We start from the raw sequence: 12,410 nt of genomic DNA, 5'->3' as shown, positions 1-12,410 counted from the left end.
TGTATCTTAGCTGGTACAGCCTGATCCAGCTAACTGGGATGAACAGGTAAGGAGCATCAGGCTTATTTCTAAGTTCAAGCTCTGTAAAAGGCCAATTATTTTTTTTTTTTTTTTTTTTTTAATATTTATTTATTTTTTTAGTTCTCGGTGGACACAACATCTTTGTTTGTATGTGGTGCTGAGGATCGAACCCGGGCCGCACGCATGACAGGCGAGCGCGCTACCGCTTGAGCCACATCCCCAGCCCAAAGGCCAATTATTTATGCTAGCAAATACTAGCCTAAGTACTAGAATTTTTTACCTAAATTCTTCAAATCAGGGTAAAGGGGCTTTCTGCTGGGTAGGGAGGGCCTCTTCCCGTGACAGTGAGGGCATTGAGTCTGAAATTCAGACTCTAAGATGATTGCAGTGTCTCTCAGGAGATGTGCCCTCTGGGCAAGTGATGAGCTTCACCTGAGCTTCTGTTTCAATAACAGGATGAAAGAGTTTGGACTAGCTCTGAGGGACACCATTCTAGCTCTATCTAATATTTTCTGCTTCTGCAGAGAGAAATTATAGTCTACCGACATTATTTGTCCATTGAGTCCTTGAAATTTTTGGAATGCTTAAGTATTTTAACAAAACGATACAAAGACAACCTTATATGTAAATAATATTCTTACTGCTAGAAGAGAGTATATTTTTAATAGTGTCCCACTTTTTATAAGAACTTTAACAGCTGCTGTGTAATCATTTTTACATGTTTTATTAAGCTTTGATTTAAAAAATGCAAGAGAAGAATGTAACACTTCAGCAAATGCTTGAAGATAAAAGAAATATCACTATAAATATTGCACTTATAAAATCTCTTTTGTATCCTCACACAACTCAATTCTCAAATATCCTTTTACAGAGATGCATAAACAAACTGCTCCAAGCTGTCAATGCTTGATGCCTGTAGCTTCCTGTCACCGCGCCAAGTTGGCAGGTTCTCAGATCTCTGCTTCCTGGTGCACGCTCTGAACTCCCAGCAGCAGCTTCAGAGGCCTCATACCTACATCATGTGAAGAGTCAGTCCAATCTTTCAGAATGCTCAAATAAATGTCTGGCTGTGTGTGTGTGTGTTTGCTACTTAGGGAAAACAAATCTTTCAAAGGCAACAACAGAGTGCAGTTTAAGTAGATGCAGTTCACTGTTAACACTGCTTGTTTTTTAAGACATTCAGAAGCTTCTGATTCTTGGTCTTGAACATCATGATAAAGCTGTTTGGCATGATTTTGCCTCGCCCGTCTTCACCCACTTGGCCCATAATAATGTAATTTAGACCTAAAGAAAGAAAATATACAAATAAATAGTTTTCCTTATGTGTGTTCTTAGACTAACCTTAGATTAAAACTTACCTCTGGATAAAGTTCTTTCCTGTACATGACACACCTTTATTCCTTCTAGGATAAAATCTGGCTTAATACTCTCATTAGCAAAAGTATAGATTCAACAGTAACATCTTCCAGTTCTGCTAACATAAGGACCCTGTATGAAACAGTGAGACCCAGTCATCTTCCACCCTGTGGTGCTGCAGGTCTGGCTAGCTCCCTGATACCCACTATGAATGATGTACTATTAACATGAAAGCTTCCCCTTTCTCAAGGGGCCTCGAATGTTTCATGATGGGTCTTCTTCAGGTGGCCTCTCATAGTCCCATAATTTGTTTGTCTGGATTTCTCTGGCAATTGGCAACTAGTGATCCACTCTCTTCTGTTGGGGTCAAACATGAATCTGCCATGTCAACTTCTTGAGGGCACAGATGATTCACATGCTTCTTGCATTCAGACAGTGCCTTGCAAAAAAAATAGGTACTAAAAAGTGCTATTATTTGTGATCCTATTTTTTAATACATTGATGAGTTTGGCTCAGTTAAGTCGAGACTGGGGGCTCAGCTGAGGTGCTTCAGTTGAACTCTAAAGATTTATAGTGCTATGGAAAAGTGTCATCAGGAGGGGCCGATTCCCTCCTTCTTTTATTCCACTCTTGTCCCCTGTATATCAAAAGAGAAATATAAGGCTGAGGCAGGAGGATTTTGAGTTCAAAGCCAGCCTCAGTGAGATGCTATGCAACTCAGTGAGACTCTGTCTTTAAATAAAATACAAAATGGGGCTGGGGATGTGGCTCAGTGGTCCAGTGCCCCTGAGTTCAATTCCTGGTACAAAAAAAAAAAAAAAAAGAAAAAGAAAAAGAAAGAAAAGAATGAAAGAAAGAAAAAGAAAAAAGAGAAATATATAACTTGGTAGGCTGGGCAGGTGGATGTCACCTCAAGGCTAGACTTCCAGCAGCATTCGGAGACCATAAAGAAGCTATTGTGCATTATCTGCACATTACCTGTGCATTACCTGGCAGTTCTGGCAAGAAATATTCTTTACAGAGCCTTTGCTGGTTTTTTCTGCAGATGTCAACTCAACACGGGGCTTCCAGCCTCCTGCCTCTTCTGAACAATCTGAGCACAGAATGAGGCTTACCTGAAGTGAATATTGTAGGGGGGGGGCACAGCACTGAGTGGTGGTTTAACTGTGGTAAAAGTATGTGACAAGACTAAAGAAAGGACTTAGCTAGGATTGGACTCAGAAATCATGGTATGTCACAGTACATACCAGACGTTATCACCACTCCAAGGAAAGAGCTCTCGGCACAGTTATGCAAAGATACTATGGAAGTTTCTTGAGAGTAGATGGTTTACATGCTTGCACTGATATAGTCCCTTGCAAAAAACAGATATTAAAAAGTACTTAAGGAAGTACTATTTGTTATACTATTTTTTTTATACATTGGTGTGGCTGGCTAATACAGGTCTAGACTAAGGCCATTCACTTTCTGTGGGGAAAAGTTGCAGTAGAAAATGTACATAGGATGTCATTCATCTAAGCATGGGGGCCCATGCTTTATATGGATAAAGCTTTCTGTAAGGAAATTTTTATAGTACCTCTGGGGAAAAGGGAGAGGTTTCACTTTTTATCTTTTACCCCTATTTATTTTTTTAAAAATTCTAAACTGTGAAACATATTATTTATAAATTAAAGAACTAGTATTTAAGTTGGTTTAAAGTCTTTAAAGTCATATGCCTCTGCCTCTGGTGTAACTTTTCCTTTTCCATAATCTCTCTCAACAAATTCATTCCTCTCCGTGTATTTAATGGTCCTATTTATGCAAATGATTCCCAGATCTTTAATTCTAGCCCAAATATACTTGTCTCTTCTGAAGTTCAATTCTGCATTTCCTATGGCTGGCTAGACTTTTCCCTCTTAATGTAGTATGGGCACCTGAAGTGCAATAGTCTAAAATCTCTCTCTCCTGAACTACTGCCTTCATATTTGTTCTTTGTTGAATCAAATTCAGATGCTTCTGGAACTCACTCCTTATTTCTATCACCTATTCTTCTTCCACAAGTCGTAAGGACTAGGATTATAGTCCAATTCTGCCTGACCCCATAGGCTTCCTTTTCTACCAGATGTGGGCATATATTAGCCCTGATTTTACTTCCCTCCACCAGCTAGGGCTGGAAAGATCCATGACTTGCTCAGAGATGCTCTCTCCTTTCCTTCTCTGCCTCTGAGCGCCCTGGAAGGAAGCCTAACGCTTCTCTCGCTCCTCACCTCTTCTGAGCAGCGGGCACTGCTTGCAGACCACGATGACCTTGGCGCTCATGTTCTTGCCGGCCTGCTGGATTGCCAGATTTCCCTCTTTGTAGATGTTGATGATTGAGACTGTGGCATGCAAACTCCCACCTCGAGTGACGGTGGTGATGACAGTGCCAGCTAATACTGGGGAAGGAAACATGACACTGAAGGCAAAAGCAAGCAGAACTGAAAGTAGTTTTGCGCTCTTCTAAGTTTCAGAAATGTGACATTTTAATGTTGAAAGAATGGGCCCTCGATGAACTCTCAAGCTGGATTCTGTGTATTTTGTCACCAAAGTTCAGGTAGTAAAAAAGGGTCACGTAATGCCACCCTGGTTGTTAGGTGTTGGCAGCTAGGAGAGAAACCCAAACACTTGCCACACAGCAGTCTATTGATGAGATGGGGACTCCTTAAAATATTCCTTCCAACATGTAGATCAATTTCCAAATAAAGGACAGGCTCATGGCTTCTGCCTGTGAATGCTCAAGAAGACCCTGACTGTTTAGAGGATACCATACTAGGAGGTTGGGGTCTGAACCACTAGGATGTGTGTCTGTGGGTGACGTCTACCATGTCTCCCCATAGCTGTCCTCTGTTCTCAAACTAATCAGTAAATCTGTCTTTATTTGGGTCTTTCATATTTTCTTTCTTATTTACCCTTTTTATCTCATTTAACGGTCAAAGTATAGAACCGAAGGATAACTTTAAAAACTTTTTTCTTGCTTTAAAAATGAAACAAGGGGCTGGGGTCGTGGCTCAGTGGTAGAGCGCTCGCCTAGCAAGTGCGAGGCCCTGGGTTCGATCCTCAGCACCACATAAAAATAAATAAAATAAAGTATTGTGTTCAATTACAACTAAAAAATAAATATATTTTAGAAAAACAAAAAAATAAAGTCAAAACAACAACAACAAAAATCTAGCAAAAGTCAGTTGCTTTTCATTATGTAGAACTCCATTTTTCCATCTTGATTCAAGAGGAAAGTCTCTCTTATGAGCCATACAAAGATGCTGTCTTTCTTGAGGGATGCAGTTGGCATTTTAGGAGTTAAGGGGACAATTCCTTGAGGTGTAGGGCTTGTAGCGAGTGATATTTTTACCAGCTGTCCTCTGCCCAGAAAAAAAACAAAACAAAATAGTAGCACTCCCCAGCTCTTGTGACAACTAACAACCGCCCCAGGGAATGTTACCAGCCCTGGCAGAGAACACCTGGGCCACTGGTCATAGTATTTGGTAATGGTGCCATATGATCACAATCAATGGCATAAGTCAAGCTTGACCCCTTGGGGACAAAGTGAGCACTCCTTGCTGCTTATGCAATGTACCAAGCACCACAACCGGGATTCTTATCATGCCTTCCTTATTCCTGGTGATGAGTGATCACTGCAAAATGGCAATCTGTAACCAAGTGTGATCAGGTGGTTTCCAAGGCACAGGGAGGACAATTTCCTGAACCACCTCCTACAGGTGACTAGCCTAGATGTGATAGAAATGACACCTGCTGCTATTTGTTTTCATTTTAATGTCAGTTATTTGAATTTCAGTAGGCAAACTGCAATCAGATTTAGGGCCCCAGGCGCTTCAATGTCCTTTTTTTAATATTTATTTTTTAGTTTTAGGTGAACACAATATCTTTATTTTACATTTATGCAGTGCTGAGGGTCAAACCCAGTGCTTCATGCATGCAAAGCGAGCATTCTACGACTGAGCCATGACCCCAGCCCCTCTTCAATGTCTTTATACCTTCTTTACCATAAAGGTCACTGGGGCTACAGACAGTTACCACTTTAAGGCACCAACAAAGGCAAGTAAAGTCTGGGTAATCTATTGGGGCTGTAGCAACTTTCTTTTCTTGATAAAACTTCTTAAATGTTTCGTTTAAGCTGCTTTTTAAAATAACCAAATTTAGTATCTATTGCTCTTAAGTAGCTTTCACAGATGGTACCGTTTTTTAATTGGAAAAAAAAAAAACTCTTTAAGAAATTTCAAGTCATTAAATACTATCTCCTCAGGTTCCATAAGAGTTTCCAAATGGACTTCAGATTTCCACATCATAATTTAGTACTTTGGAAGTGCACTACAGAGGAAATACTTGAAATTCTTCTGAGAGAGGCCAGCTGATGAATGTCAGCTTAGCTATGTTTCTGATGCACTTAACTTGAATTCCAGATGTGTGAAAAAAAACCTGGATCATGCAAAGTATGTGAAGGAAGAAAAGTACACCGGTCTTTTCAGGAATACTCAGCCGGAATACAGAGAATAGCAATGAAATGAACCAAGAGTCCAGTTATCACACTTCTGTAGAAAAAGCACATTTTCTGAATGCTTATTTTTCTCAGCTGTAAAATCTAACATTATGAGTAACACAAGTCAACACACACTTGCATACAGGAAATCATTTTCTTGGGTAGATGAACAATGTCCGTGGCCTTCACCATTATGTTTGTGAGAATTCCTTTAAGGGTAAGCAAGGAGTCTCCAGTTTCTGATTAAAGGGAAAAGGTGTTTTGTTTTTGTTTTTAATTTCTTACCAAAGTTGCTTGAACAATAATTGCTCTCCAGAGTCCCCGTCCGTTTACACTTCTGTTGACACAGGGCCACAGTGGGTTTTAAACCTTAATTCAAAGAAGAAAGACGTAAGACTCAGGAAAATGAACTCAAGTATCATTGGAGTTTTATATCTGAATCCCCTTTTAAGACTACCACTGCTTTCCCTGAGCCACCAATCTACTATTACAATGAAATAATTATAAACCATGCAGAAGAAATTCTTCATGCTACTCTAATTTCCTCAGGGCAACTCAATACCCTGTACTGAATTTTAAACCTGAGATCAAAGATAATCCAAATTTAGCTCTGTTCTCTTCTTCCTTGATATAAATCTAACACTACAACCCAAAATAGATACACTCTGTGTGTGCCCTGCTTAGAAAAACCTGGCAAACACATCTGAACTCATAAAATACAGCTTAATCCTTCACTTCACAAAAGGAATCCTATGGTGTTCCCCTGAGAAGGGAAGGAGCTTTCTTGGTGCACTTCAAATGCAATTGCCTAAATGTGAGTGGTACAAGGTTTTGGAAATGCTGCTCATGTGTAAAGTGTTACATCCGTAATAAGATGCGAGTACTCATTAAATATTTATTTTGAGCCTGGCATTGACTATTAAGATTTTAAAAACCGAGAAGTAGACAAATTTAAGAATAAAACTAAATAGATAAATACAGTGGCTCTCCTCTGGAGGTAATTTTGCCCCGTGTCATATGTCAATATCTGGAAACATTCTGGTTGTTATGACTCAGGGGTACTAATGGCATCTAGTGAGTAGGTGTCAGGGATGCTGCTAAACACCCTCCAATGAATGGGACCTCACACACAAGTAATTATCTGGTCCAGAATGTAAATAGTGCCAAGGTTGAGAAACCCTGGGTTGACCAAATGCAAATATGTAATCCCCATTTTCATCTTTAAAATGTTTTTAAAGTATCTGCTGATGATTGTTTTTATGTGTGACAAGATGCTATGAAGAAAACAGAATTGCAAAAAACAACAGAATTGTGCTTGTTGGGTAAACATCTACAAAGGTAATGTTGGCCTTCTAATATGTTCTTCTGACTCCTCTGTGAGTTTATTATTTATTCACTCTTAATTTGTACTCCCACTAATAATCAGCATTACCAGTGAAAGAGAACATCCATGGGAAACAGGCTCCTTAGCCTCAGAACATCTGGGAGCTGGGTGGGTCTCCTGAGCTGCTCCTTGTCACTCTTTGGTGGATCCCAGTTTCTCTGGCCTTTAAGTTACAGGCTGTCACCCCTCCCCACTTTATCTTACTGTCGTCTACCACCCTCCTCTCACAAGGCCCCAGTTTTTAGCCTTCCTCTCCATGTGTCCCTTCCTACAACCCTTCTGGTGGGTCCACCCTCCCTACAGATGATCCCTCAGTCCCCTGTTCTCATCCTCAACAAGCACCTTCCCCCGATCCATCTCTATCTCATTCAGTCCCAGATGCACATGTCCTTGTGCTAAAATTATTCATTACTAATGTCTCAAATTTACATATCCTACTATCCAGTACAGCCTCTTCCCCTTCAAGTTCTCCTCGTCTACAGGTCCATAAGTGCATGTCATCTTCACCTGAATGTATCATGGACACTTCAAACCCAACGAGGGCACAGATTAATTTGTCTATCACCCCCAAACCCCATTCTCTGCCTCAATGAATAATAGCATTATGCCCCAGCTGTACAAACCAGAAGCTCGGGTGGCATTTTGACACCTCCTGCCACCATGACCTGTCACTGTCTCCCATTCATCTCTTGACTATTTGTTTTTGTCATAGCACAGTTCATCTGGACAACCAGAACCTGCTCATCCTTTTTTTTTTTTTTTACCCTTGGTGGAAGGGGGGTTACTGGGGATTGAACTCAGGGGCTCTCAACCATTGAGCCCCATCCCCAGCCCTTTTTTGTATTTCATTTAGAGACAGGGTCTCCGTGAGTTGCTTAGCACCTCGCTGTTGCTGAGGCTGGCTTTGAACTCGCAATCCTCCTGCCTCAGCGTATGGAACTGCTGGGATTACAGGTGTGCGCCAGCGTGCCCGGCCTACTCATTTTTTTAATTCCTACAATCCATTCACCTCACAGTGGCCAGAGTGATCTTCATAACATGCAAATCTAATCTTAAACTTGGCTTAAACCTACCCACAGCTTTCCCTCACACTTGGATTAAAACCAAAACACTCAGAGCATACAGAGAGAGGTGACAGGGCCTGAAAACGAAGCTCTAAAGAGGAGCAAAGAGTGAAGGGTCTTATACGTCACCAAAAATGTTTGGGCTCCTGGGCTGCCCAGTATGGTTGTCATTAGCCTCAAGAGGCTTTCAAGTTTCAATTAATTAAAATCAAATGCAAACTTTAGTTTCTACTATCACTAGCCACATTTCAAGTGCTCAGTCACGGCTGCCATATAGGATAGCGCCGCTGGGGAAAGTAAATTTAATGGCACAATGACATGGCCTGTGGGTGGGCAGGGTCACCATCAGAAAGTAAGATAAAGGAAGACAATGTGGCTACTGGAGATGTGCATATGTTTGGGGAAACAGGTGGAGAAGTATTTTTGAGGCAGAAAACACTGATAAAAATGAATTTAATGTGCTTTCATTTATATGGCCAGCAGTCTCAAAATGTCTAGGAGATAATTATAAATCCATGTTTGAAATTTCAGAGAAAGTTTAGGATTGAGATAAAAGCCAGAGAACCACCAGCACCTGGGGTGTGACCAGACAGTTAACAATGGACAGAGTAAGAACACCAGGCCTGCTGAGATGAGCTAGAACTATAGTGACACGAGGCAGTGCACATTCAGGCCACAAGGTGGCCCTCTTGAAGAGTGCCCAGAAAAACCAGACCTGGAAGTGCCAGCCTGTGCTCAGGTCAGCCCTATCCAGGGTGAGTGCACAATATGGCCGGCAACAAAGCTGGCTTATTCCAGCCTATTTCATATCTTAAGGCTTCCCCCCTTTTTCCTCTGCCCTGGACTTAACTATTTTTAATCTGAATCCTGAGATCCCAGTGGATGGAACAGATAGGATATAGAGACCTACTCCTGCCTCTCTAGTCCTTACACCATGCCCCAGACCAGTTTTCCCAACCAACTTCTGAAATATTTTAAATATTTTTGTTTGATTTACTTCAATTTGAAAAAAAAAGTAATGTATCTTATATGACATTTTGCTTAGAAGCAAAAAATCCCCAATCAAAATTTGCAGACATTGGGCTGGGGCTATAGCTCAATTGGTAGAGCATGAGGCACTGGGTTTGATCCTCAGCACCACATAAAATTAAAATAAAGGTATTGTGTCCATCTACTATAAAAATGTTTTTAAAAATTTGCAGATGTGAAAACTGGCAGGAACAGAAAGAACTTTAACCTAACATACCACAATTTTTATATATATATATATACATACATACACACACACACAGAAGGATAGGAGAGAGGGGGGATAGAAAAGAAGGTCAGCTAGGGATACAAATTACAGTGAGATGGGAATAAGTTCTAGCATCCTACAGCACAGTAGGGTGATTATAGTTCACAACAATTTATTATGTATTTTATAAGGAACTAGAAGAGAGGCATTTAAAGTTTTCCAACACAATGAAATGATATTTGTTTAAGGAGCTAGAAGTGCTGATCACCCTGACTGACCATTGCACATTATATACACATAGCAAATATCACACTGTACTGCACAAATATGCATAATTACGTGTTAAAATGTTTTGAATAAAAAAAGAAAGAAAAACCACACTTTTGTAAGTGCCAAAAAAGGGAAGTTGGGCATACAATAGGCTTCCTTAGTAACTATTAAGTGTTCATCATTTTCTTAGATGAGGTTTTAAAGCTATTAGTTTGTAAGCATTGTTACCCTATCCCTCTTTCATTAATAGTGTTGTGCTATTTTCTTACACAAGTTTTCACTTTAGTTAAGTATTTTAGTTTCTGGTATCTTTTTCTTATTTTTTTTCTACTTCAAAAAAAATTATTTTCATACTCCTAAGGTTTTTGCACAAAACTTCCAAACAGAAAAACTTACCTACAGTTACAGGGAACGTGGTGGTAACAGGTACTGCTGTCGTTGTGGGTAATTTTTTGGGCCTGAATTTGTAGTGACCAATAAATCCATCTGCAGTTAAACTTAAGTCTGATAAAAACTGAATAAGAAGTTCATTTTTCTCAGATACAATTGGTCTAAAAGAAGAAAACATGTTTACATATATATGTTAAGGTTTAAGTGGTACCTCTCTAAAACTGTAAAATTTTCTAGCTGTCCATTGATTTTTAAAAATACATTGGTCGGGCTGGGGATGTGGCTCAAGCGGTAGCGCGCTCGCCTGGCATGCGTGCGGCCCGGGTTCGATCCTCAGCACCACGTACAAACAAAGATGTTGTGTCAGCCAAGAACTGAAAAAATAAATATTAAAAAATTCTCTCTCTCTCTCCCCCTCTCTCTCTCTCTCCCTCTCTCTTTAAAAAAAAAAAAAAAAAAAAAAAAAAAAAAAAACATTGGTCATTTATTTACACCTAAAAGCTAAGACATTAAAAAGGTCAAGTCTCGATTTGCTAACTGTTAACACAGTAGCTCAACATCTCCCAGTGTTAGCTCAGCTCAACACCGTGCGCCTCCCAACCCATCTCCGCAACCACCGTTATTATCCCCTTCTTATGGAATAGTCAGCTGAAGTTCAGAGAGTTCAAGTGATTGGCCCAAGGCCCGGTGGCAATTATGTGGGAATCGGGATGTGAACCCAGGATCCAGTGATCTACAGCGACCGTGGTAGGGTAGGGACCAGGGTGAACGCAGATGCTGTGTTTGGTTTCCACAGCCACCTCAGGGTTTGCCTACTCGGGAAGAGGGCAGTTTTTTGAATGAACACTGTGGGTTCAAGCCAGCTTGGGGAACCAGATGCTGGCCACAGAGAATCCGATGGACAAATCTGATGAACAAATTCCCACTCCCTATAAGCCAGAGGGATTATCTCAGTGGGCTGCTCACCCTGGGATAAAAAAAAAAAAAAGAAAGTCATGCAGGGTTTAAAGGCACTTCCGTCTCATTTTTAATGGGCGTTCTAATGCATGCCCACAATGGAGAGATTGCTATTTATATTGCCCATTAGGAAATGCTCTTAAGGAAAAAGAGAAAGTGATCGCTCTCTTTTGGCAGTCACCAACCACACCACTCAGAACTCTAATTGGAGGAGCTTGCTGGCGAGTGGGTACTAAAGATCTGGTACAGACGATAACTGAAGTCCAAAAACTCTCTGAAATCTTAGGGGATCGTTATATTATACAAGACAGTGGTTTCATTTAAGGTTTGCTATTGTTCTTTTAAATAAGAATGAAAATGCTGTTCGGTTGCTTCTATGTAAAAACGAATCCAGAAGCAGACAAAGATTGGACAAGTTATTGAATTGAATTAGTCAGGGATCTGACTCAAGTTCTTTTTGGAGGTGCCACCAGTCAAGTCACTTCTAAGGCAAAACATAATGAAACAATTCTTCCCACACCACCCTCCCTGCCCAGCTGCTCTGAGTGGGTAGATCTGAACTTGAACCAACCAGTTAGAAAAACTGCAGAATATTTTCCATCTTGAATAATAACCTGAGCCAAGGGATGGGACAAACATAAAACTGAATTTCATGGCCTACATTTATATTTCTAGTCCCCAAAGTGACGAAAGTAATTTAAATAATGCTTCTGGGATTCAAGCCTTCAACAGAAATATGCTAACCTGCTTTTGAAAAGCACATTCCATTAAGTAAATAAAAAATGATGCACTAAACACAATTCTCACCTACATACAATTACAAGTTAAGAACAGGTTAATCATGTTTAAAGGATTACAAAAAGCACTTATTATGAGCAGCAAAGGAAGTCTCGAGACCCACTCAGGTCTGCCTTCTCCTCGTGATGCTTTAATCACAGTCATCATCCACTGCGTTTCTGTGATATTCTTGGAGGCATTGTATTGGAAATTGAATTTTCTCAAGGAGGAGTCTTTCAGTAACAAAGACAGCTTTTTTCCACTGAGCTTTGTCTAAATGTGACAGAATCACAGTGCCATAATATATACCCAGGGCCAAGTGTTGCATCTGCTAATTTGTGTTGCAGACAGCTAGGAAGGCAAGGTGAGATCTCGAAGAGCTCTTCCCCTGTCTCATGTGGCATACAGCCAGCTGTGTCAGCTGTCTCCAGCTTGTCATTC

The 12,410-nt window shown here is 40.4% G+C and overlaps 1 protein-coding gene across 1 annotated transcript in view; it reads right to left on the bottom strand.

Annotated features, from left to right (window-relative positions):
- Positions 1 to 729: 729 nt before the first annotated feature.
- The window catches only part of Pcolce2 (procollagen C-endopeptidase enhancer 2), a 61,487-nt gene continuing 49,806 nt past the window's right edge, over positions 730 to 12,410 (bottom strand). The window contains exons 6-9 of the mRNA XM_046431922.2: positions 10,242 to 10,396; positions 6,176 to 6,259; positions 3,624 to 3,791; positions 730 to 1,305 (exon numbers count right to left, since the gene is read on the bottom strand). Of these exons, the coding sequence (XP_046287878.1) occupies positions 1,175 to 1,305; positions 3,624 to 3,791; positions 6,176 to 6,259; positions 10,242 to 10,396 (538 nt within the window). The 3' untranslated portion in view covers positions 730 to 1,174. The remainder of the gene's footprint in view (positions 1,306 to 3,623; positions 3,792 to 6,175; positions 6,260 to 10,241; positions 10,397 to 12,410) is intronic.

This window comes from Marmota monax, unplaced genomic scaffold (assembly GCF_021218885.2).
Source record: "Marmota monax isolate L192 unplaced genomic scaffold, Marmota_monax_Labrador192_F-V1.1 WCK01_AAM20220418_F8-fsc00022, whole genome shotgun sequence".
NCBI lineage: Eukaryota > Metazoa > Chordata > Mammalia > Rodentia > Sciuridae > Marmota > Marmota monax.
Note: the sequence above shows the minus strand (reverse complement) of the source record. Positions and strands in the feature narration are given on the sequence as shown.